Genomic DNA, 23842 nt, shown 5'->3' on the forward strand with positions numbered 1-23842 from the left:
ATATCAGAATTAGCCAGTAAGGGGTAGAGCTAAAGGGCCAAGCAGTGTTTAAATGAATACAGTTTCCATGTAATTATTTTGGGTAAAGCTAGCCTTGCGGGCAGCGGGGTGCTGGGGACACAGCCCCGCCGCTCCTATTACTACAAATTCAACTTCTACTTTCTCAATTTCAATTTGTAATAAAACAGAATTTTAAAAAGTTTTAGCAGTTTTAATTTTTATAAAGGCAATGCTACTTTGTTAAAGTTGTAACCCATCAAACAAGTTATGAAGTCAACCTAAGACCTCTTGACACCAGGTTAAAGAATTCATTTATTTTGACTTACAGCAAGGGCAGATCTCTAACCTGAAAACAAGCTGTGTTCTAAAACAGTCATATTTAAGTATGTGAAGTAGGGGGGGGGATCCTCTTTTCTTATTGTAACAATGTCAAAAACAATCAGCACTCGGAAGAGTTCGCAAATCCCAGTCTGAAGCACAGGTCTTGCCAGAGAGGGCGCAGTGCACTGCAGGTGGGGAACAGTTCTAGGTCCTAGGAGGGCATCTGGGGAGCAGAATGACAAGAGCAAAGTTGGGGGAAGGAGTTTATGCTAAATAGAAATCTCACTATAATGAGCAAGTAAGTCACAAGCTTCAGGGCGCAATGGTATATGCTTGTAGTTACAGCTTCCATGGATGCTAAGGCAGGGGGAGGGCTTCTGTCAGGAGCTAAAGGCCAGCAGAACTTGTCTGAAAAAAGAAAAGTGATGACCTGGAGCTGAACAATTTTTAAAATCGAATCTCTCTGTAATCTCAAATTCACTGCCAGAACACTGTGGCACTCATTCCATTAATAAGGGTTGGTCATTTCGTAAAGTTTTGTAGCTATAGAAGCCCACTTCAAATCCACAAGGAAGCTATACAGAATAATACACCACCACACATTGGCCAGGGTCTGGAGAAAATGAGTGCTCAAAATTGCTCATGGGGTATAAAATAGAGTAACCAATTTGGGAATATTCTAGCAGTTTCTCAAAAGTGAATATAAATCTAACGATGTAACCTGGTCATTAACCCCTAGTTACATACACAAGAAATTAACATAAATCCACAAAAATGAGATTGTTAGCTGCACTTAAGTGAGGGATAAGTGGGAATAAGCACTTTTTATGGGGTGAACCTGGGTGTGAATATACTGAAAGCCACCAAACTGGACACTGGAATTGCTTAGTCAAATGCCCTAAAGCATACCTTAATCTGCTGGCCTGTCATGGGTACCCTGTCCCTTTAAGAGACAAGCCCTGCCCACTCCCACCCCCACCCCTTCTACCTAGGCAAGAGGGTTACCTCCCTCCTCCTCTCCAGCCCACAAGCTTGTTCTGCCCCACCCCTCTCTCTGATCTTCAGCTTTGGTTCTCTCTCCCCCCTCTCCTTCTCCTGTTCCTCCCTTCCCCCTTCTAGAACCCAATAAATAAACTCGATACCCTAGCTCTCTCTGTGTGGTGTATCTACTTATCTGTCTGTCTCTCACCCAAGGGGACCCATCTCTTTAGGAATGATAACAAAGGCCACTGTGTTCTCTCTGGCTCTGGGCTATCCCTTCACAACTTTCCTACTCTTCACCTCTTCCTCACTGTCCCAGTGTCTTTTCTTTTCTTAAGATGACTGCTCTAAATACACCAAATTCTCCAATACTGACGTCTACACCCAATTATTCTTTGTTGTGAAGGGCTGTCTCCTGCTTTGCAGAATCCTTGACTTACAACAACTAGGCACTAGCTCCCTGTCCTGGGAAAAAGGAAAAGAGAACAGAAAATCCTCCTTGGCGGAGGACTGGGGGAAGAGTACACTGAAGACCCTGTCTTGTCTTCTCATGAGAACTCCAGATGTTCTTATTCAATTTAGTGATAATTCAATCTATTTTCCCTTTCAAATTTAATATGCCCAAAGCCAAAAACTTGATTCTCACCTTCCCCAATCTTGTATCCTCCTTACAGTTTTCTTGTATCTCAGCAAATGGTGTGCCCCACTATGAGCACCCTAGGCTAATATCGTTGCAATTTTTACTCTTTCTATCATTCTCCATGCTTAATTTATTGCCAGTTCCGGCATAGCAGATCCCGTGTTTTTACTATTGAGGACTAAGGGGATCTCAGTATCTAAAATTACACATATGTGTATACACATGTGCTTGAGGATGTGCACGTGCAAACATGAGCCTACGACAGCAGGAGAGGGTGTCACATACTCTGAAACTGGAGTTACAAATGGTTGTGAGCCACCATGGGGGTAAATGGGAACCAAACCTGGGTCCTCTGTAAGAGCAGTAAGTACTCTTAACCACTAAGGCAATTCTCCAGACCCTCTAATTTCTCTTGTACTTTCCTTCCTTCCTTCCCTTCCCTTCTTTCCTGTCTTCGGAAGCTACACTCTGTAGCCCTGGCTGGCTAGAGCTCACTATCTATCACAGACTGGCTTTCAATCTTGCTGCAATCCTCTTGCTTCAGCCTTCTGAGTGTTGAGATTGCAGGCATAAAACATCACCACATCTGACAACAGTAGTATTTCAAGTTAGATTTAGAGTCAACCAAAAATCCCATACAAACTTAATATTAGTAGTAATATTAATATGCTATATTAATATTAATATAATATAGTATATAACATTCATATACTGTTGAATTTACAGAGTTTTACTTGTTTAGTTCTGAACAAAAAATGTAATGTATTTCACATGGGTTAGTTCCCTAGTTTTTGCTAGTTTATAGACATGTTGTACAGAATGTCTCAAAGAAGATGCCTTTTGTGTGTCTAGTCAATGACTTGAGAGCTACTATTTTAAACCAGAGTTATTTGAAATGACTAGCCTGCACAAAGGCCCAAAACCAGCACTAAAGTAGGAACAATATGAAATTGAAACTAATAAAACATAAGAAATGTATACATGGACAATATTTTATGCCATACTATGTATGAAAAAAATGGTAGAAACCAAAGAAATGTTTGAGTTTCAGACATCTGTCTCTCACTCTCAGACTCACATCTAGAAGCTAAACAAATGCTTGAATAATAAAATAACTCCTAAATAGAAGAAAGAAATAATATTCCCTTTTAAATTTAACTATGAAATACATGTTTCTGAAATTGTAGCTATACGTTACAGTGCAGGAGGAGCAGCCCATGAATTCTGGATGTGGGAAACAACTGAGAGCCCAGATCCGTACAGAAAGCTACAGTGGAGCTAGAGAACACACCATCTCCTGTTAGGTTGTGGATGGAATATCCCGAGTTCCCCAAGCACTACTGAATCAGAACAAAAATTGGCAGTCAAGGGAAGGACAGCTCAAGGTCCTAGAAAATGTACTGAAAATTACCTGCAGGGAGCACTAAAGCTGACTCAGAAAAATGTCTAAAAAAACAAAAACTAGAAAATGCATCGTATAGTCCAAATTATAAAAGATTAATTCTCTTTCTAAATTTCATGGAAATACCAATTAGTAATCTATATGTCTATGTTCTCCATTAATGTTATGGCAATGTCAAGACTACAGGGTAACTTGTTTCGTTCTGTTTTTCAAGATAGGGTTTCTCTGTGCAGCTCTGGCTGTCGTGGAACTTGTCAGTAGACCACGCTGGCCCCAAAACCACAGAAGTCTGATTGTCTTTGCCTCCCAAGTACAGGGATTAAAGGTGTGTGCCATTATCGCCTGGCTTACAGGGTAATTTTTTATGTGGCTTTTCCATTATCTTTCTAAACATTTTTCTGTACATTAGAAAACATACGAGAGAAAGTTCATACTAGAATTTCATAATGGAGAACAATGTGGCAGACATACCAATTGACAGTGGTGTCCTGCATAAAAAGTAGAGTAAACACTATATACTCAACTCAGGCTCTAAAACTATTAAAACAAGAGTTAATGAACATTCTGTTATACCCTCACTTACTTTTTGTTCAGGAAGTGACGAGTCCGCTTTTCTACTTACCAAGGTAATTTTTAGCTGGACTGTTTCATTGCTACAGTAGTTGTTTTCACTTATGCTCATGCATCAAATGCTTTTATTACAGACCACCCAGCACATATTTGAGACGAAATCCTTTGTTCTAAAGTAACAAGTCTTTCTCTGTCCTGCCAGTGAGCTAGCTCCCAAATAATGACATGGAGGCTTCTTATTAATTATGAAAGTTTGGCCTATAACTTAGGCTTGTCCTCTCTCTATGCCCAGGAGTCCAGGGTTAACTCTTCCTGCCTAGCTATTCAGCTCTTTTCTTTTTTTTTTTTTTTGGTTTTTCGAGACAGGGTTTCTCTGTGGCTTTGGAGCCTGTCCTGGAACTAGCTCTGTAGACCAGGCTGGTCTCGAACTCACAGAGATCCGCCTGCCTCTGTCTCCCAAGTGCTGGGATTAGGCTATTCAGCTCTTTATTAAACCAACCAGAAGGCACCTTGGCAAAGACACATCTTCACAATGTAGAAAAAGATTATTTCAAATTACTCTCTTGGTCTGAATAAAAAGGTATTATCTAAATAAAAAGGGAAGTTTTTAACTTTGATAAAGTAAAATTATATAAATAAGAACAATTTTAAAGTAAGAGTTACAGTCACAGGGTCCAGTCCATTTGTATTTGGCATATTGGGAGAAAATACACTATTTATACTATTTATATGAATTTAAAGTTTTATACCCAAGGCATTTTTATAGTTGTATTATCATCTTAGAACTATTTTTTTAGGCTTCAAAACATTTTCTTAGATAAGCAATAAGAGTTCTACCACAACTGAAAATAATAAGTTCTATGTTAATGCAGATTTTGCTATGATTATAAGTTCTTAAAATAAAGGCCAGGAGTGGTGGCCCATGCCTTTAATTCTAGCACTCAGGAAGTAGAGGCAGGTAGCTCTCTATGAGTTCAAGGCTAGTCTGGTCTACAGAGTGAGTTCTAGGACATCCAGGACTACATAGTGAGACCCTGTCTTAAAACAAAACAAACTTTTAAGATGCGTCATTGTTATGATATGCAATTCAGTTACCATTTTCCTATGACCATGGGTCATTTAAAAGTGTGTTGTTTACTTTCCAAACACTTGAGGTCTTTACAGATATCTTCCTATTGTTATTCAGGAGGAGAGTTACCGACTGCTGAAATCTGCTCAAGCATTTTCCCAGAAGCAGATTTATATAACAGAACATTTTATAATTTCCTGGGGTTTACAGATCCCCTGAAACTCACCCACTCACATTCACTAAACTAACACTTTGTATCTTACGATATTGAAAAATGTGAAGATTCTATGAGGGAGACACGGTGTTCTTGGTTATCACCACGGAGATCTTTCCACATGCCACCACTTGGTGCTGCTTAGCTTTCTTAGCAAGTGCTCTCAAACAGTACAACCTCATAGTAATGATGTGCACAGAAATCACCGCCTTGGTCTGTGTAATAAATCTGCTACACTAACAGATAACAAGAGAGGCATAATAGTTTTGAAAATGCAAATGAGTTCACTTATACTCAAATGCAGCAAATTTGATTGCACTCATTTTTCTTTCAAGAAAATGCTCATTTCTCCTTTCTCTCCCTCGTTTGCCCTTGGCATGTGTATGTGAATCACTCTTTTTACCTGCCTTCCACCATTACTCCTGCATTTCTCTATTCAGAATTTGATCTCATACTTATAACTGTGAGACATGAAAACAGACCAAGATCCCACTGACCCAATTCCTGGTTTGGTGCCATGGTCATCATCTTGCCTCAGGCTACCCCAGGCTTGCATCCTTAGCAGCCCTCGGCAACAAGGTAGATTTCCGTTACAGGTTTCCTGGAAGGATACTGTAACCTGTATTATTGTGTGTATCTCTGTAGGTATGCTATGTGGAAGCTGCTGACACAGCCTCCGCATGGCTCACTGCTAACAGCCCTCTCTCCTGAAATACACTTTCTAACAGTAGCGTTCTCAAGCACAAGAAGAAATTAAGTTATTTGCATACATTGAAACAGGGTAGGATTATAAAATATTTTATATTTACATTTTATAGTCTTGGGATTTCCAATTCAAGTGAAAAGCTGACTAATTCAGACTAATCCTTCCTATGACAGCATGTGGAAAACCAAAATACTTTTAAAAGTTTCACTGGGAACGATGCTGCGTATCTATAATCAGGAGACTAAAGTAGGAATGGTAGGTAGAAGTTAGTCTAGGAGCATGAAGCACTTGGAGGCAGTCCTAATTGAGCAACTAAACAGGGAGACTCAAAGCAAGGTCTTCTTGATGGTATTAAAGCAAAATGGGAAGGAACACACACTGAAGAATTGCAGGATAAAACCCAGTGTTTGCTGGGTTGCAGATGAAAGATACAGAGATTAATGAAGCTTCACATTTTGGAATGCAGGAGGAAAACTAAAATATTTTTATTGAGAAAAATAAGGGTGAAATAGGTAAGTTGAAGACAATGCATATTTTTAGGTGGTGGTGGCACACATCTTTAATCCCAGCACTCAGGAGGTAGAGGCAGGAGGATCTCTGATTTCAAGGCCAGCTTGGTCTACACAGTGATTTCCAAGCTAGCCAGGTAGCCAATGTTACACTGTGAGACCCTACAGTGAAAAAAAAAAAAAGAGTCTAAGAAGATAATACATATTTTTAAAACATAATGAAGATTAGTATATGCAGTATTCCCAAACTTCCACAATCAGAAGTGGAAGTGGCTAATAGTCCAGAAGACCTCTATACTTTCTGTATGACTGAGATCATAGCAGAGCCTCCCCGAGATCCTTAACGCAGCACACGCAGCCTATCTCTAGAACCCATCTTCTCATGTACTATGAGAAGAGTTTCAATGTAATTATGCCTACTTGTACACAAGGGATTGTTACACCAGGAAATGGTTTTGTTTTGCTTTCCCAAATTGTACTGCACTTAAACATACCTAAAATAAACTGTCTCAGACTAGAATTTGAACTGGATTTCCTTTTGCTTCACACAGATGGTTATTCTGCTGGCTCTGGTGTTTGCAGAGACCCTCACACCCTTGAACTTGACGTTATGGATGAGTGGCTTTGCTGAGTCAGGTTTATGAAGTACTTTCTCTCCAGTGCTGCTGCCTAAGAGAGCCTGCTGCCAAATTACAACTATCTGGAGCAATCTTACCTAAGGTTCAGGCCAGCAGTCACTGTGTGAGCAAGCAGCCAAGCAAAGTCACCTCGTTTACAGTTCTTCCAACCAGCACAGTGCTGAATGCCATGCAGACCTGTCTGTCACAGCAGTGTCTAATGGAAACATCAGCACACTTATACTGACATTTTTTAAAAAATTAAAAAAATATATAGTTTTTTAAAAAATAGTCTTTTTAATTTCAAAAAATATTTTTTTTTTGTTGCTGTTTGTTTGTATGAGAATGGGCCATGCTTTGCTGCCCAAGCTGGTCTTTTTTTTTCTTAAATATTTATTTATTCATTATGTATACAATATTCTGTCTTGTGTGTATGCCTGCAGGCCAGAAGAGGGCACCAGTCCTCATTACAGATGGTTATGAGCCACCATGTGGAGTGGGAATTGAACTCAGAACCTCAGGAAGAGCAGACAGTACTCTTAATCACTGAGCTATCTCTTCAGGCCTCTCCAAGCAATCAACACATCTACTACTGACCTATCATAGCCTCCAGAAAATCAAGCACTTACAAATCTGGAAAGCTAGAAGCAATGGTTTTAAAATATTTCAGGCTAAAAACAACAGAAGCAAAGATGGATGGGTGTTTGATGATCAAGAGAATCATGAGCCCAAAGAGACCAGTGTGCTTGTACTATGGCAAAGTTCCTTTGGCATGAAAAGCCATGGATACATTTGAACTGCTCATACGCATACAAACGCTTTCCAGTGATTTCAGACTTCTTTTGCTTTTTTATTTGTCTGAATGTGACAGCAGAGACCACTGTCATATTATACAATATGGAATGGCATCCCTGTGGATGATATTAAATTCTCCACAATACTTTTAAAGCTAAAACAAACAAACTCTTTTTTTTCCTTCCCTGAAAGAAGGTTTTTCTGGGTAGTCCTGGCTGTTCTGGAACTCACTCTGTAGGTTAGGTTGGTTTTGAACTCAGAGACTGACCTGCGTCTGACTCTTGAGTGCTGGGACTAAAGGCATGCACCACAGCTGGCTATAAACTCTACTGTCTTTATATCATCATTATAGGTTTTCCCCCAAAGTTTATGAATGTCAAATCTCCAAGGCACTTATGAAATTATTCATGAAATAAAGTATATATTTACAAAGCTTCAAAACAAAACCCTAGGTTCATAACTACTGACCTTATACAGTGTTGTTGACCTGCATTAAATGGAAACCTTCTACTAAATGTCATTCTGTTATTTCTTCAATGGATCTACAACTTAATTACATGTCCATGTTCTTTTCACAGTTCAAAACATTTGACATTTACAATAAGAGTCTAGATTTCATGCCTTAAAATTTTTGTGCTAGGGAAAAAACCCAATAATTCACCTTTAAAAATACTTCATTAATAAGTATGTTTATATGTTTATATAATGATATGTTTATAATGATATATTTATTATTTTCTTAATTATAAAACTTTATAATCTTTTTATTTATTTATTTGAATTTTGAGACAGGGTTTCTCTATAGCTTTGGAACCTGTCCAGGAACTCGCTCTGTAGACCAGGCTGGCCTCAAACTCACATAGATCTGCCTATCTCTGTCTCCCAAGTGTGTGTGCAGATGCAGGATTAGGAGTATGCTTTGGGGTTTCACTCTCTGCCTACAGATCAGGTGGTAGTTCTCAGCTATGGCTGCAGCATCTGCCTGCATATCACCAGGCTTTCTTTCATGATGTTAATGGACTAAACTGCTGAAACTGTAAGCAAGCCCTCAACTAAATGTTTTCTCTTATAATAGTTGGCTTGGTCATGGTGTGCATGGACCACATGCCAACCACTACTGCTTGACCAAGTCCCAGCATTTACACATTGCAGACCACAACTCTCCAGCATCTTTCACTTTAGTGATTTTCATTATGTGTTATGGGAATTTCCTTATCCTTTTCTTTTGGAAAAATTTATGCGTGCTTTGTTGAAGGATGAAGTGTATACAATGGCAGTCTCTTTATATCAAATAATTCTTTGGAAAAAATTCCTACCACTGTGGAATCATATAGCGTGACAACATGCCTACTCCCACACAGGAATCATAGAGAAGCTAATGATTTACTAACTGGGCACAGCAGACTCCAAGGATGAAAAGCACACAATCAAGAGAAACAATGGACCTAGAGCCTGAGGCCATTAACGGCAAGCAGCATAGAATACCTCCCAGGATCGGTGGCTTATTGGAGGAATAGCAAGCTTTGTTATGCCCCATGGGGAGCAAATTCTGTTAAGAAGATAGGCTGGCTTGCTCCCCCTCTGCCATACACAGGCGTATACACTGAAGGAATCAGAATGGTTCAGTATAATGGAAAAAGGTAATATGTCAGCACCTTCCCCTGTGGCAGCCTATGAGGGGAACAAGCCATATTATAAGACCAAGGCACAAAGGGGCGCAATTAGGGGGCAGCTGAGTGCTTGTGGTGCTACATGGTACACATCTTGCCCCTTGAGGAATGAAAATTGCTTTACGGGTTGGTTTCTCATGACTTAATATCTGATCCCTCCTGACCACAAAGACCGAGATTGTGCAGCAGGAAGTTTAAGAGGGCACCTGACGGGGTTTTTGAATATTCAAGAACAATAAGCATTTAGATTCTTGTTAAACTTATTGTTTTCTGCTTAAAGAAAAATGTTGTAATAAAGCCGATGACCGCTTTCACCCCAGAATCGAGTCTGTTCTCAGTATCGCCTGTGGTTAAACTATAATTCAGTTAGAGAGCATACAAGATACGGTCTGTTTTCAATACGTGGGCAGCCATCCTGACTCCCCTCAGATCGTGTCGGGCTCCCTCCTTAGCAGACTCCGCACCTCCTCTTTGGGGCCTGAACCCCATTGGAGTCGAGCTCTGGCAATGGTGTCTCTTCACAGCGATAGAGCAGTGACTAAAACAGATGGCAAGTTTGCTAAGTCAAGGAATACAGATCAGGCAAGGTTATATAACAAGTCAAGACAAGCGACTGGGTTTCAAAAATCCAAGAAAAAAAAATGAGTAAAAAAAAAATAGATTCTCTGGTAAAAGGCTTTAGACTCATCTTTAGATATAAGCTTATATTATTATACATACCTTTGAGAATAACAGCAGAGCCTTAGGGTAAACATATATGCACTGATAATTTATGATTGTAAAAATGTATATTATTGTGTTCATATCATTGTGTACTGTGTATGTACTTGAGTGTATGTGGACTTACATGTGTGTGGGTGTATGTGTATGTGTGCAGATATGGAGGCCAGATGTTGACAGCAAGTATCTTCCTTGATCGCTCTTACACACACACACACACACACACACACACACACACACACACACACACACAACTGAAGAGAGTGTGGGAGAGGACACAGAAGGCATGGTGCCGACTATTACATCTGAGGACCAGAGTAGAAGGAAAGAACACACTTGTGACTTTCACATGCACACCGTGGCATGCATGCACATGTGCACTTGAAGCCATACACATATATACAAACAAACCAATAACTATCATTTCAAAGTAAAAAATGACATGTGTCAAAATTTAAAACTAGGATCGCAGAAAAAGTGTTAGTTACTGGAAAGAAACAGTAACTTCAGGTTTTAGTAATATGCTTTAAAATAAATGATGTTATTTATAATTTTATTTAATGATTAGGCTTCCTTTAGCCAACCGAATGGAAGTTGAAAAGTAAAACTATTTCACAGAGAAAGAATTCTATTAAAATGGAAATAACGACTTTTTATTAGTCTTCACTGTTGGTTAGGGAGGATCAAGAGATTTCAGGTCATAGATTGTCACTAATAGTATATAATCGATCATTAATTAACACAGTTTCCATTTTCAAAGCCTTTTGCCATTATCACATTAATTTAAACTATATATTTTTATGACTACTGCCTCCTTTCCACCCCTCAACTTGTCCTCAACAAGAAGGAAAGTCAGCTCTAGGAAGGGCCTGCTCTGGCTTCTCACGTTGACGCCCTGCTGGGGCCACCTCGTAGGGACTTCTTTCCTGGCACCTGAATAGCTACACTAAATTCTACTGGATACAACATCAGATTTTATTTTATTTATGATGATAAACCATGTTTGTGTGTGTGTGTTTTAAACTTTGAATATCTATAAGTAAGCCTTGAAAGAAAAATTAGTCATCTCATTGCCTACCAATAGCTACTGTGTGTCTGTATGGCTTTTTCAATAAACAAAGTTTGGAAAAAATAAGGATGCCTCTAATTTATGTCAAAATTACAAGAACAAATGAATGGAAAATAGCACCATATTAGCAAACACAATTTGGAACTGAAAGTAGGAACTTCATAACATAATTATCATGTGGGTCAGTCCATGTAAATTACTTAGCATGCTACTCTAAATATTATTACGAAACCAACTAGAACAACTCATTTAAATACAAATGGATTACTTAATTGTTTTAATGTTACTTATAGTCATTCAAAAAGTTTATAACTAGAACTTTTTAGCCAAATCATTAAAATGTATAAATAAAGATACACCACTTACCAGCTGCTCTGATTTCACACCATATAGCTGTATGGTCTTGGCCACATTTTTTGACACAGCTAATGTGAGGTTTGCATCAACAGCAGCCACATTGAGTTCACTAGAGAAAACAAAAGCAGATTTCAGTTCTTAGCACACAATTCATCAACAATTAATGAGCACCACAAAACCTGAAGCCCAATGAGGGACATGCTGAATCTTTATATAGATTTTGCTGATTGCTTCCAGGAATTGGTTATGATGTTTCATTTTTCTCCCTAAATTTAGCAGTAGGAAAAGGGCTTTGAGATGGCTTTGTTAATGATCAGTTTCACATTAATAAAAGCAAGCCACGTGTGGGTTCAATCTGTGATTAAGGAGTAATTGTGAACAGATTTAAAGCGGCGCTCTTGTTACTACTGATAAGGGCAATTAGAGCACTGCCTGCACAGACATCTGCAAGGAAGTGACAGCTCTTGAATGGAATGATGACCTTGGGGGAACACAGGCTAAACATACAAATTACATATGACACATAAGGACACTTGGGTTCTGTACAAACTAGGCCAGTTAATTCTGCTTTGTAGAGAATAACTTTAAATATATGGACAGCACAGAAGTATAATTTTCACATTTAAACTTTCAGATTGTTAAATATTTCTGTCACATTCATTGTCGACTTCAACAGTGAGCTGGCAGGACATCTGATGTGACTGTGGAAGGAAAGAGGGTATTTTTCCAAAACCATGAGTTAAAAATCTCATGAAATCATGAAAGAAATGCATCATCTCTGCAGTGGATGAAATTTTGGCACTTGCTAGATTAACTTTGTAAAGAAGCTAATGAATCCACAAGACCCTGGCTGGCTTAAGTACTTGGGAGGCAGAGGCAAGCAGATCTCTATGAGCTGGAGGTCAGTTAGGTCTATAGGAAGAGTTCTAGGACAGTTAAGGCTATATAGAGACCCTGACTCTATATAGCAAAAAGCAAAAACAAACATAAAACAGGAAGAGTTTGAAACAACACTGGTATCTGACACACCCAGCACAATGCGCTTTCACGCAGCCCTCAGACTGCCGCCTTTGCGCTCTAGTAACACTGGCATAAGTGCCCTTCTTCAACCCTACATGATATTTGACTACAGCACTGTCACCCTTGACGCTCAACCTCCCTAGCATTTACAGAACTAGGTACAGAGACCAAGTTGAATATAGCACCTGGCCCACAAGTACACCATAAAGGTGCAAAATGCTAACGTGAGAAGCACACAGTCAAGACTATCAAGGCCAAGTCCATGGCGAGAAGTGTAGGGCAGTTCAAGTATTGAACCAGCACATGCACAGCTGCAGATACGCATATAAGTATGATTTCTGTAAAGTGTCGTCTTCAAATGAAAGAACGTAAACAATTCTACCTCATGGTCCTAGATTGCCCAGCCACTCACTATTTTATTCCTCAAGATGTCAATCATGAAAGTACAGACTGTCGGTTATGACAACTTGTCACATAGGGCAGGGACTGGAGTTCTAACCAGTAATCTGATTGTAATACTTCTTTTTTTTTTGTTTTGTTTTGTTTTTCGAGACAGGGTTTCACTGTGGCTTTGGAGCCTGTCCTGGAACTAGCTCTGTAGACCAGGCTGGTCTCGAACTCACAGAGATCCGCCTGCCTCTGCCTCCCGAGTGCTGGGATTAAAGGCGTGCGCTACCATCGCCCGGCTGATTGTAATACTTCTGAAGCCACAGTGTAACTACATTTGTCTGCAAGTACTGAAGAAACAGCTGGATGCCGTCCTATTTTAATTTAAAAGCTATTCATATTCATTGGGCACGCGTATGGTAGTGAACTTTATCTTGTGGAATATTACTTGTTTAATTATGTAAAGATGTGTTGCTGTTTTACCTTGCCTGCCTAAGGCACTTGACCGATCTAATAAAAAGGGGAACAGTCAATAGCTAGGCAACAGAGGGATAGGCGGGGCTGTCAGCCAGCCAGACAGAGTACAACATGTAAAGTGAAGGGAAGGTCCAACAACTCCTGAGGCAAAACGTAGGGGAAAAGAAACGGGTTAAATTAAGTTATAAGTTAGTCGAATAAGCATTAAGAAAAGGCTGAGCATTTATAATTAATATGTCTCCATGTCATGATTTGGGAGCTGTTTGGTGGCACAAAAGACAGCCTGCTACATCAAACAAAATAATTAATCCTGTTTCTGTCATAAAGTGCTTTCTGGGTTTCTGGGATAAAACCTCTATGTATGTCAGAGTTTTTCAGTTTGTACGATTATTTTATGTTTTCCTATATAATACTAGAAAGTTTGTAGAGTATGAATAGCTAAATTAATTTTATTTTGCTAAGTTACAAAGTAATTATAACATGATTTTCTTTTGTGTGTGTAATTTTTCAAGACAGGGTTTCTCTGTGTAGCTTTGGAGCCTGTCCTGGAAATAGCTCTGTAGACCAAGCTGGTCTTGAACTCACAGTAATCCACCTGCCTCTGACTCATAAGTGCTGGGATTAAACGTGTTTGTCACCAACACTGGGCCACAACAGATGGTTTCTGAACTCTACACACTGTATCTATATTTAAATGGTTTTATTAATTGGAATCTCAAGCACTATGTGAATGCTCATTCATTATAAAACTCAATTTAATTGAAAGCCTAATTACTTGAGTAATTTGAGGTAAATTTAAAGTGTACTGCCACTGGTAATCATGGCAGTCAGCCTGGCATGCTATTATACAAGAAATACATACCTTGTTATGGTTTTAATGATGCCGTCGAGCTCATCAGAGGAAGGAGGGTTACGCCCACCAGGGGGAAAAACCAAGTTGATGGGATCGAAGAGTCTCGATAGGGATTTTGAGAGATAAGCAGCCTCATAGGGTTGCAGTGAATCTTTCAAAGCCTTTTCTGGACTGTGAAAATAAAATATTTTAAAAGGTAAGTAACAGTTATAAACTATAGTTATAAATACATTTCAAAATATACCTCCAATGAATGTAACTACTAACAAGAATTTGTTTTAAAAAGATATAAGCACTTTTATAAGTGAACATCATAAGTGAACATCTATAAAAGCTACATAAGCATTTTAAGTGTAAATCTTAGCTATGTAGTATAGCATGCACCATCACTTACTGGATTGGCCGATCCCTGAAACTAACAGAACACTGCAGGAGCCTATTAATTCTATCCTATTTATAGACCATCAGAGCATACCCAAGAGAGGCAGCCAGCAGATTCCTCTCCCATTAGCTCAACCCTTTTTATTCACAGGCGTTATCATGAATAACAAAACCTACAGACTTAGGGAAGGATACAGAGGTAGGCCTTCAACAGATTTCCATTCTTGGGATACCAGCAAGAATGAAAGCAAAATGAAGAAATACTCGTCAAAGTCCTATAATAGCATAAATGTTCTTGAGTAAAGTTCTCATTTGTTTCACAGTATTCTCCACAAAATAAAACTTCTGCTTACCAAACTCTCTTTTATTCTTTGCTGGCCCCAGCACTTCCTACAGGATCCCATTTAGCAGCCAATGGCTGGATTTTACAGTGCTCTTTCAATTACTAGAAGAAGCCTTTCACCGTTATTAAACTGCTTTACTCCCATGATTAACTGCTGTCTTTTCACATCCCCTGCTTATCATCCCTTCACCAACCTTTCCTCTCTCTACTTTGTCTTACACGCTAACCTTGAGAATATCTGACCTCTCTGTGGACAGCAACAGCCTCCCTGTCTCACCCTTGTCAACACACAAGCCTAGAGGTCAGACTGCTCTTGGCTCCTGACACGCAATTCCACAGTAATCTCTTCATGCTTTCTCGTTTAGTGAGTATCTCACTCAACACATATTTACTGGAATAGGTACCAGGCAGTTTGATAAGTGGTGAGAAGACAAAAATAAATAGTCCTTTACAGTCTAGTGAAAAGGGGGCAGGGGAAAGTTGGGAATAAAGGTGACTTTCTATGTGTCCCACCATTTCTTACCTCTTCTCTTCCTACAAATATCACTAAATCTTTATAATCTGCCAAGTATTTCATGTACTTGGCAATTCTGAATGTGCTTGGTTAAAAGACAGTACACTGTCCTTGTAAGGTTCACGAGCTAACAGAAAATACATAAAAAGTCAAACATCAGGATGGACAGGCAGCGTGAGGTGATTAAGAACATTGGCTGCTCTTCCAGAGGAGCTGGGTTCAACTCTCAGCACCCACACGGCAGCTCACAACTTCTTTAGCTCCGGTTTCAGGGGGTCCAATGCCCTTTTCTTGCCTCCATGGGTACTAGGCATGTAGATGGCACACAGAAATACATTTGATCAGAACATTCGGACACACATTTTTTTAACTAAGTCATGAGCTCAGTATAGAATGGTGGTAGTAGGTGGAGAAGAAAACGAAAGTGAGATATCAGGGAGAAAGCAAATGCCATTGACCATTCGACAATGCGCAGTATCAAGAGGCCTGAAGCCCACCCCACAGCTCCACCACTGTAGTCTCACTGACCAAAACCGACGACTATAACTTTCCTCAACTGGCAAGTTCTATTTTATTTTATTTACAATTTGTTTGTCTTCCACATGATAATCCTATTTATTATTTTAATCTAAGAAGTAGATTTAATTTATTTTAAAATAATAAGTTTTCAGAAAAATATAATGTACCTCTTTGTTTTCCACTAAAAAGAGCTTTATTAAAATAAATTTACATATTATGCATTTCATTTTCTTAACATCTAAGCTTAATAATTGTATGTTTAAAATCCCTGCAATCATCAGTCAGCACAATTAATCAATAGCTCAGTGTTTAAGAGTATTGGTAGTTCTTGTAGAGGACCTGAGTTGATTTCCCAACACCTACATGATGGCTCCCAAACATATATAATTACAGTTTCAGGGGAGTCAGCATATGATTCCATAGCCACATGGTATGCATACATAAATGCAAGTATTCATACACATAAAATAAATAAATTTAGAAAAATAGAAAAAGAAGCTGGCAAGGTGGCACACACTTTTAATCCCAGCACTTGGGAGGCAGAGAATCTGAATTTGAATCCATCCTGGTCTACAGCCAGAGCTCCAGGACAGGCAGGGCTACACAGAGAATCCCTGTCTCTAAGGTACCCCCCAAACCTTGTCTATTACCCACCTCAACCAACACACATACATACATACTTCACACCCAGCTCTGTATGACCACTAAGCTACATTTAATTTCCTAGGGTATCTTTATTCTATATCTTTGTATGAATGGTGGGTATGCTTTACCATTGGTTTCTTTCATTTAGCATGATGTAGTTTTTCAAAGTTTACCCATGTTCTCAATTCTTCACTGACACATATTAGTGCTTCATTTCCTTTTATGAATAAACAATGTTCACTGATGGATAAAGCTTTTTATTTATGAATAAAACTCTTTTCATTTATCAATATTGCAATGAATATTTAGGTTACTTCCATCTTTTAGCTCATAGCATTTGCATATAAATTTTATTTATTTATTTATTTGGTTTTTCAAGGACTGAGTTTTTCTGTGTAACAGCCCTGGCTATCCTGGAACTAGCTCTTGTAATCCAGGCTGACCTCGAATTCACAGACAGCCACCTGCCTCTGCCTCCCGAGTGCTGGGATCGAAGGTGTGTGCCACCACCACACAGCTATATACAAATTTTGGTGTGAACATGTCTTTTTTTTCTCCTGGTTCCAGACCTAAGAATGAAAATAATGGTCATATAAAAATGGTTTGTTTAATAGTTTGAGGAAACGCCAAGCAACTACATTCTTCTTCATCCTCCCCCTTCTCCTTATTTTTTTTTGAGACAGTAAAAAACTTATTTACTGAGTACTCTTAAATTCTGATCCACCTCTCCTGCCCCAAACTACTTTTCAAAGTCCTATGTCATTTCAGATTTCCAAGAGCAGCATATAATGGCTCTTGTTTCTCGACATACTTGCTAATGTGTTCTGCTACCTCTCTCTGACTATTAGCAACCCAGTCGGCATGAAATAGAGGCCTTTGAGGTTTGGCTTATTTTCCTTTTCTTACTTGATGTTTAGTCTCTTTTTATGTATTTATAGGCCATCAATGTTTTTGGGAGATATGTCAATTTTAATCTTTTGTCTCTTTTTAATTAGATAATGTATTTTCATTGTTGAATTGAAAATATTCTTTGTGTAGTCTAAACACAAGCCAGATTTTAGATATAATCACAAATATTTTCTACTGTTGGTGATCATGATGCATTTAAGGTTTTACTTTTACTTTACACACACATACATATTCTTTCGCTGCTTAGACTTTCAATATCATACCTAAGAATATTTTACCATATCTCAAATCATATTACATTCTCCTGTAACAATACTTTTATACATGAAAAACTTTTAAGGATTTATGCTGTGTATGTTTTGTTTGCATGTATGTGTGTATGTATACACACACACACACACACACACACATATATATGTATGTATGTATGCATGCATGCACGCACGCATTGTATGTGTGTGTGTATGTCTATGACCGGTACCCACAAACTTCAGAAGAAGGCATCAGGTCCTCTGAAACTGGAGTTACAAATGGTTATGAACCACCACCATGTGGGTACTGCAAACTGAACTTGGGTCCTTTGTGAGCAATAAATGTTCAGAACTGCTAAGCCATCTATTTAACCCTAATGCTGTATATTTAAGACTTTCATCCACTTTTAGTTCATTTTTGCATACAGTCAGAAAAAGGTCCAGCTTCATTTTTTGCATATGACTAAAGATTGTTATTTATCAACGACTACTCTTTCTGTATTAAATGGTCATTATACTCCTTTTTAAAATGAAATTAACAAACAAGGCGCCTCTTTTTTTTCTCTTAGACAGGGCTTCTTTATATAGCTTTGGTTGTCCTAGAACGTGCTCTTGCTCTGTAGACCACGTTGGCCTAGAACTCACAGAGATCCACCTGTCTCTGCCTACCAAGTGCTGGGATTAAAGGCGTGCACCACCACTGTCCGACAATGCATCTCTTTCTACACTTTGAATTCTAATATGCCTTTGTGCCAGAATCAAACTGTTATGATTAGAACATGAGATGTCCCTCACAGACTCATGCATTGGGAGCCTATCTGTCAGCAATGCGCTTTGGGAAGCTGCACAAACTTTTTTGGGCTGATCTAACAAATGGATGAGATCCTTGATGGCTTCATCATCTGGATGGATTGCTGGGGGAAGGGTAGAAAGGTGATGGTGGTGTCCTGCAGAAGCAGGTCAATGGGAGCAAGACCTAGAGAGCGTATCTTGTCCCTGCCCCTTCTCTCCTGTTTGCTCCCTGGCCACTTTGAAGTGGATTGCTTCCAAACCACTGAAGTCACCTAGCCATGGACAGGAACCTGGAAACAAGCCTTTCGTGCTTTGGGTTGTTTCTCTCAGGTACCATAATGATGAAAGCATAGACTATACAGACACCTTGACTAGCAAATTGTACAAAATCAGAATTTTATCTTCTGAAGATAAAGTATCATTCCCGCTGGTTTGTGCTACATCCAGTACTTTCCTAGTACATATGCAAGGACTGAAAATAAAGCTAAGCCAGAAATACACTGATATTGAATATGGTATTTTATGTCACTTCTTTGTCAATGTCTTATTAAATTTCTGTAGCTTCGTCTCCTCTTGCACCACATTTTGGCTAGTTCGCCTTTTATCACAGAACAGCCATCGAGGAGACAACCTACTATTTCAGCCTAACCTGGCTATGTACCTCATTAGTCAGTACCAGCAGACATAATTAGCCGTTCTAGGAAAGACACTGAAAGAGAAACAAGCAGCTAACATTACACAGAACTTACTCATCGGCTTTTCTAACTAAGTGACAAGACTCCATGGCTACTTCAGTCAGTGTTGTGAAAATAAACAGGATTTTAGAATTGGAGAAAAGTTAATCACTTAATCTGGTACTCACACAGAAATGTGAAATCTTTATCAGTTTTTGTGGAAAGCTGGCAGAGTAGAATTCGTAGACACAATATATTGGTTTCCAATGTAGTTCTTGAAGATGGTTACAAAATATGTGCTTTGTGGAAACTGAAGGGATTTTCTGGGATAGATCTAACCGTACTTAGTGTTTTCTAAAGCACTGACTGAGGAACTACCCCAGCCTAAGATTTATTTCACTGACAGTTTCAGAACACACCAGATCAACTCAAAGACAAAGACTGATTGCTTATCACCCAGTTTCTCACTACACAGCATAGTGTTAAACTTCAAAACCCATTTTGGCAGAAGATACAATGGTTAGTCTCAGTACAAGTTTTGCAACACACACCAGTCACCCGATTGACTTAGCAACTTAATATATCCTCAAGTCCTAATTATAAGGAAATAGAAAACAAAATTAATAAAATGCCAATGACCCATTCAATCATATTAAATAAAACATACTCATAATCTGGCTTTTTCAGTATGAACATGTCTTGTCTATCGTCTTCCATGTGTGGGAGGTCAACATAGAGATCAGCAATTCCACTTGTACTGAAATTTCCTTGGGTATTTTGACTGTACTGCTGAAGACGCTTCCATAAGTCATTATAAAGACGTAACAATTTAGGGTATTCACCTTCAAATGCCTGTTTCAAAAACATAGAAGCTGCCAAGAAAAATATGTATTAGATAAATCATAAGGCAATAAGAAGTAATAAAACAGTACTTGCTTTGCACATGAATATGTAATAGACCAATACCAAAGAATAAGCTAAAGACATGTTCCAAGGACACCTTTAAAAACGATACCAATAATTCATTGCACTTGGTACAAAAACTCTATACTCTAAAATGCTATCGATATTAAAAACAGACAAAATTCGGGGCAGGATGTGGTGATGCATGCCTTTAATCACAGCACTTGGCAGGCAGATGCAGGTGGATCTCTGAGTTTGAAGCCAGCCTGGTCTGGAGAGCAAGTTCCAGGACAGCCAGGGTCATGAAGAGAAACACTATCACAAAAAAACCAAAATGACAATTTTAGTTGAATATATCCTTCTCTTGAAAATTGATAAAAATTAGAAAAATCGGATATACTCTTTCTTTTTAAAAATAATGTATTTATTTGTATTTATGTACATTGGTGTTTTGTCTGCATATGTCTGTGTGAGGATGTCAAATGCCATGGAACTGGATTAGAGACAGTTGTGAGCTGCAATGTGGGTGCTGGAAATTGAACCCAGGTCCTCTGGAGAGCAGTTGGTGCTCTTAACAGCTGAGTCATCTCTCCAGGCCTACTATTTCTGCCTTAAACAGTGTCTATCTAAGTCTGTTGGAATGTTTTGATACCAAAACCAAAGACACTAAAGGGAAACAAATAAAAAGAGCAACATTTCCTGGAGCTGGAGAAATGGCTCAGCAGTTAAGACCACTGACCGTTCTTCCAGAAGATCCGGGTTTAATCCCCAGCAACCAAACGGCTGGCTTCTCACAGATGTCCATAACTCCAGTTCCAGGGATTCTGACACCATCACACAGACATACATGTGGACAAAACACCAGTAAACACAAAATAAAAATAAATTTGAAAAAACAGTAATATTTCTCATGAACGTAGGTACAAACATTAAAACTAAAAATCTTCCAACTCTAATCCAACAACATTTAAAGAGAATGCAGCATGATTGAGGAGAATTATTCCAGGAATTAATCACTAGTTTTAACATTTTAGAAACAGTCAGTGTTATTCATCATACTAACAAACTTCCAAGAAAGATCAGATTATCTTTTAATAGAAGAAAAATATTTGGAAAAATAAAAGCCCTAACATTTACTTCTGACAACAATTCTAAGGAAGTGGAGTCTGAAATGGATGCCCACATCGGAAGAGGAGTCTAGAAACTTGCAGTGGAATCAGCACTATCAGAGCAGTAGTGGAAAACAGGCTTCCAGATTAGATTGGAGAAGGAGGCACTATATCAGAGGCAGTGTAGGATTATCACAAAAGATTTAACTTTCTGGGGAAACTTGCCTTTCCATGGGTCAGATATGATATGAAACCCCCAGTCATGATCACTGAAAGGAATCACGGAGAATCTAAAGCAAAGCGTCTCTTCCTGACTAGGCACTGCTGTGATTATAACAAAGCAAGCCTGGAGTAGGAAACTGTATCCCAACATATCTGACAAAACATTTATTGATGTGGGAGTGATTTCTTATTAATAAAGAAACTGCCTAGGCCCATTTGATAGGCCAACCCTTAGGTAGGCGGAGAAAACAGAACGGAATGCTGGGAGAAAGAAGCTGAATCAGTAAGTCGCCATGATTCTCCCACTCCAGGCAGACGCAGGTTAAGATCTTTCCTGATAAGCCAGCTCGTAGGCTACACAGATTATTAAAAATGGGTTAGATCAATATGTAAGAGCTAGGCAATACGAGGCTGGAACTAATGGGCCAAGCAGTGTTTAAAAGAATACAGTTTCCGTGTAATTATTTCGGGGGTAAAGCTAGCCAGGTGGCAGGACGCAGCAGCCAGCCATTCCTTCAACAGAGTGACACCCAACATGGCCAATTAAATCCACTTAAAAACCTGAGAGGGCTTAAAAAGGAGAGAGAGAGTTTACCACAGCTTTTTGCTGTTTGCTAGGGCATGCTGCAAAGAAATTTCCCTGACTCAGCAGCCTTAACAGGAGAAAAGCTGCGCGGGTTTAAAACGCAGCTTCCTGGGCTGTACCACCAGTGCAAACTCTGGCTTTAAATCATTTCAATGGCTTATGGAACTAGATGTTTGTGTTCCCTCTTGGGATCTGGAAGAAAGTAGCTGAGACCATGCCCTTGGCTCAGCTCTTCCTGCCTGGGCAGATGGCGGAATCAGACTTGGGCAGGCAGGAGAGCATGGTGGATTCCCGCCACCATACACAGAGATGTTTTCAGACTGCGCAGTGCTCTGTGTGTCAGATTTGGCTGTAACTTGGATGAAAAGAGTTTCTGTGCTGCACGCTCAGTCTCAGAGTTAAAGTGCTGAGTGAGGCTCCTACCTGGCAGCCCCAGAGCTAGTAGAAAATGGTACGTCCTCCATTTTGATATTGGAGAGAGGTGGAGCCAACATCCACAGCAGCCCTCTGCTCTGCAGCTCAGAGACACAACTGATTCAGTCACGAGCTGCTCCACCATGGTGGACTGGGCGGAGCAAGCAGGCAGTACTTGTTTTTGACCTAGGAATGTCACAGCTTAGATTCTTAAGCACTTAATGATTTAAAAGCGCAAAACAAAGTGCTCCTGGATAGTAAAGAATTACAGATTCACAACAGAACAGATTCAGACCTGTAAATGAATCACAAAGTTGGATGAGTGTACACAGGCTTGAGAGAGAGAAGAAAAAGAATATAGAAAATAAAATTAATGGTTAAAAAAAAGGGTAAAGTCTTTAAAGAGACAGAATAAAGTAAAGTGATAGAGTAAAAATAAGCCACGTAAAAATGGAAAATTCACAAAGAGTCTGGATTCTTTGTATTATTGTGTTTTCTTTAAAATTTGACTGGGAAGGAGCTAAGTACAGAGAGACATTTCATTATATGGGCTGCCAAGTGGAACCAGAATGGATATCTTAAGGGTATGATTTCAGAATTTAGACCTAAGAACATGATGCTTTGGAAAAGAGTTTCTTCTTTCATTTTCACAGAGTATGAGAACTTGTTGATTGCTTCTATCCCAATCTGGTATGATAGACCACGCCCTCCTGAAAGATTGCTGTAAACACCCTCAAAAAATTACTTCACTTAACTGCCAACTGAGATAAACCTGGCACACAGGTTACACACTAAACGATCTGATTAACAGCGCCCCCATTCATCAGAAAGCAGTTTGGAGAGAAAAAACTGCGCCCATGTTCCCAAATCTGGTTTATAAATGTTCTTTTACATTTAAAGGGGGAAATGATATAGGTATGAATAATTTGCCTTGGTATGGATTTTAAGGTCAATTTTGTCATATGTACATGTATTTCTGATATTGATTAAGGTATTGTAATTGTATAGTTCATTTAAAAATGTAATGTACATAGGTTGTTAATGGATAATCAATGATAATAGTAAAGCTTGTCGTCATGTTAGATTTCTAGATATATAGAGATATATTTCAGTTAGATAGGCATTCTTCATATCTTTCAAAGACTGCAGAATATGGCATTTAATGTTTTAATAACTTAGGGTTTTTCATGACAATGAGACACG

General features: G+C 39.0%; 1 protein-coding gene across 1 annotated transcript in view; it reads right to left on the reverse strand.

Moving 5' to 3' along the window:
- Cog5 (component of oligomeric golgi complex 5) overlaps nucleotides 1-23842 on the reverse strand; it is a 253334-nt gene that overhangs the window by 49299 nt on the left and 180193 nt on the right. The window contains exons 12-14 of the mRNA XM_005343875.3: nucleotides 20073-20277; nucleotides 14387-14548; nucleotides 11650-11749 (exon numbers count right to left, since the gene is read on the reverse strand). Coding sequence (XP_005343932.1) covers nucleotides 11650-11749; nucleotides 14387-14548; nucleotides 20073-20277 — 467 coding nt within the window. The remainder of the gene's footprint in view (nucleotides 1-11649; nucleotides 11750-14386; nucleotides 14549-20072; nucleotides 20278-23842) is intronic.

The sequence above is a fragment of the Microtus ochrogaster genome, chromosome 1 (assembly GCF_000317375.1).
Source record: "Microtus ochrogaster isolate Prairie Vole_2 chromosome 1, MicOch1.0, whole genome shotgun sequence".
NCBI classification, from domain to species: Eukaryota; Metazoa; Chordata; class Mammalia; order Rodentia; family Cricetidae; genus Microtus; species Microtus ochrogaster.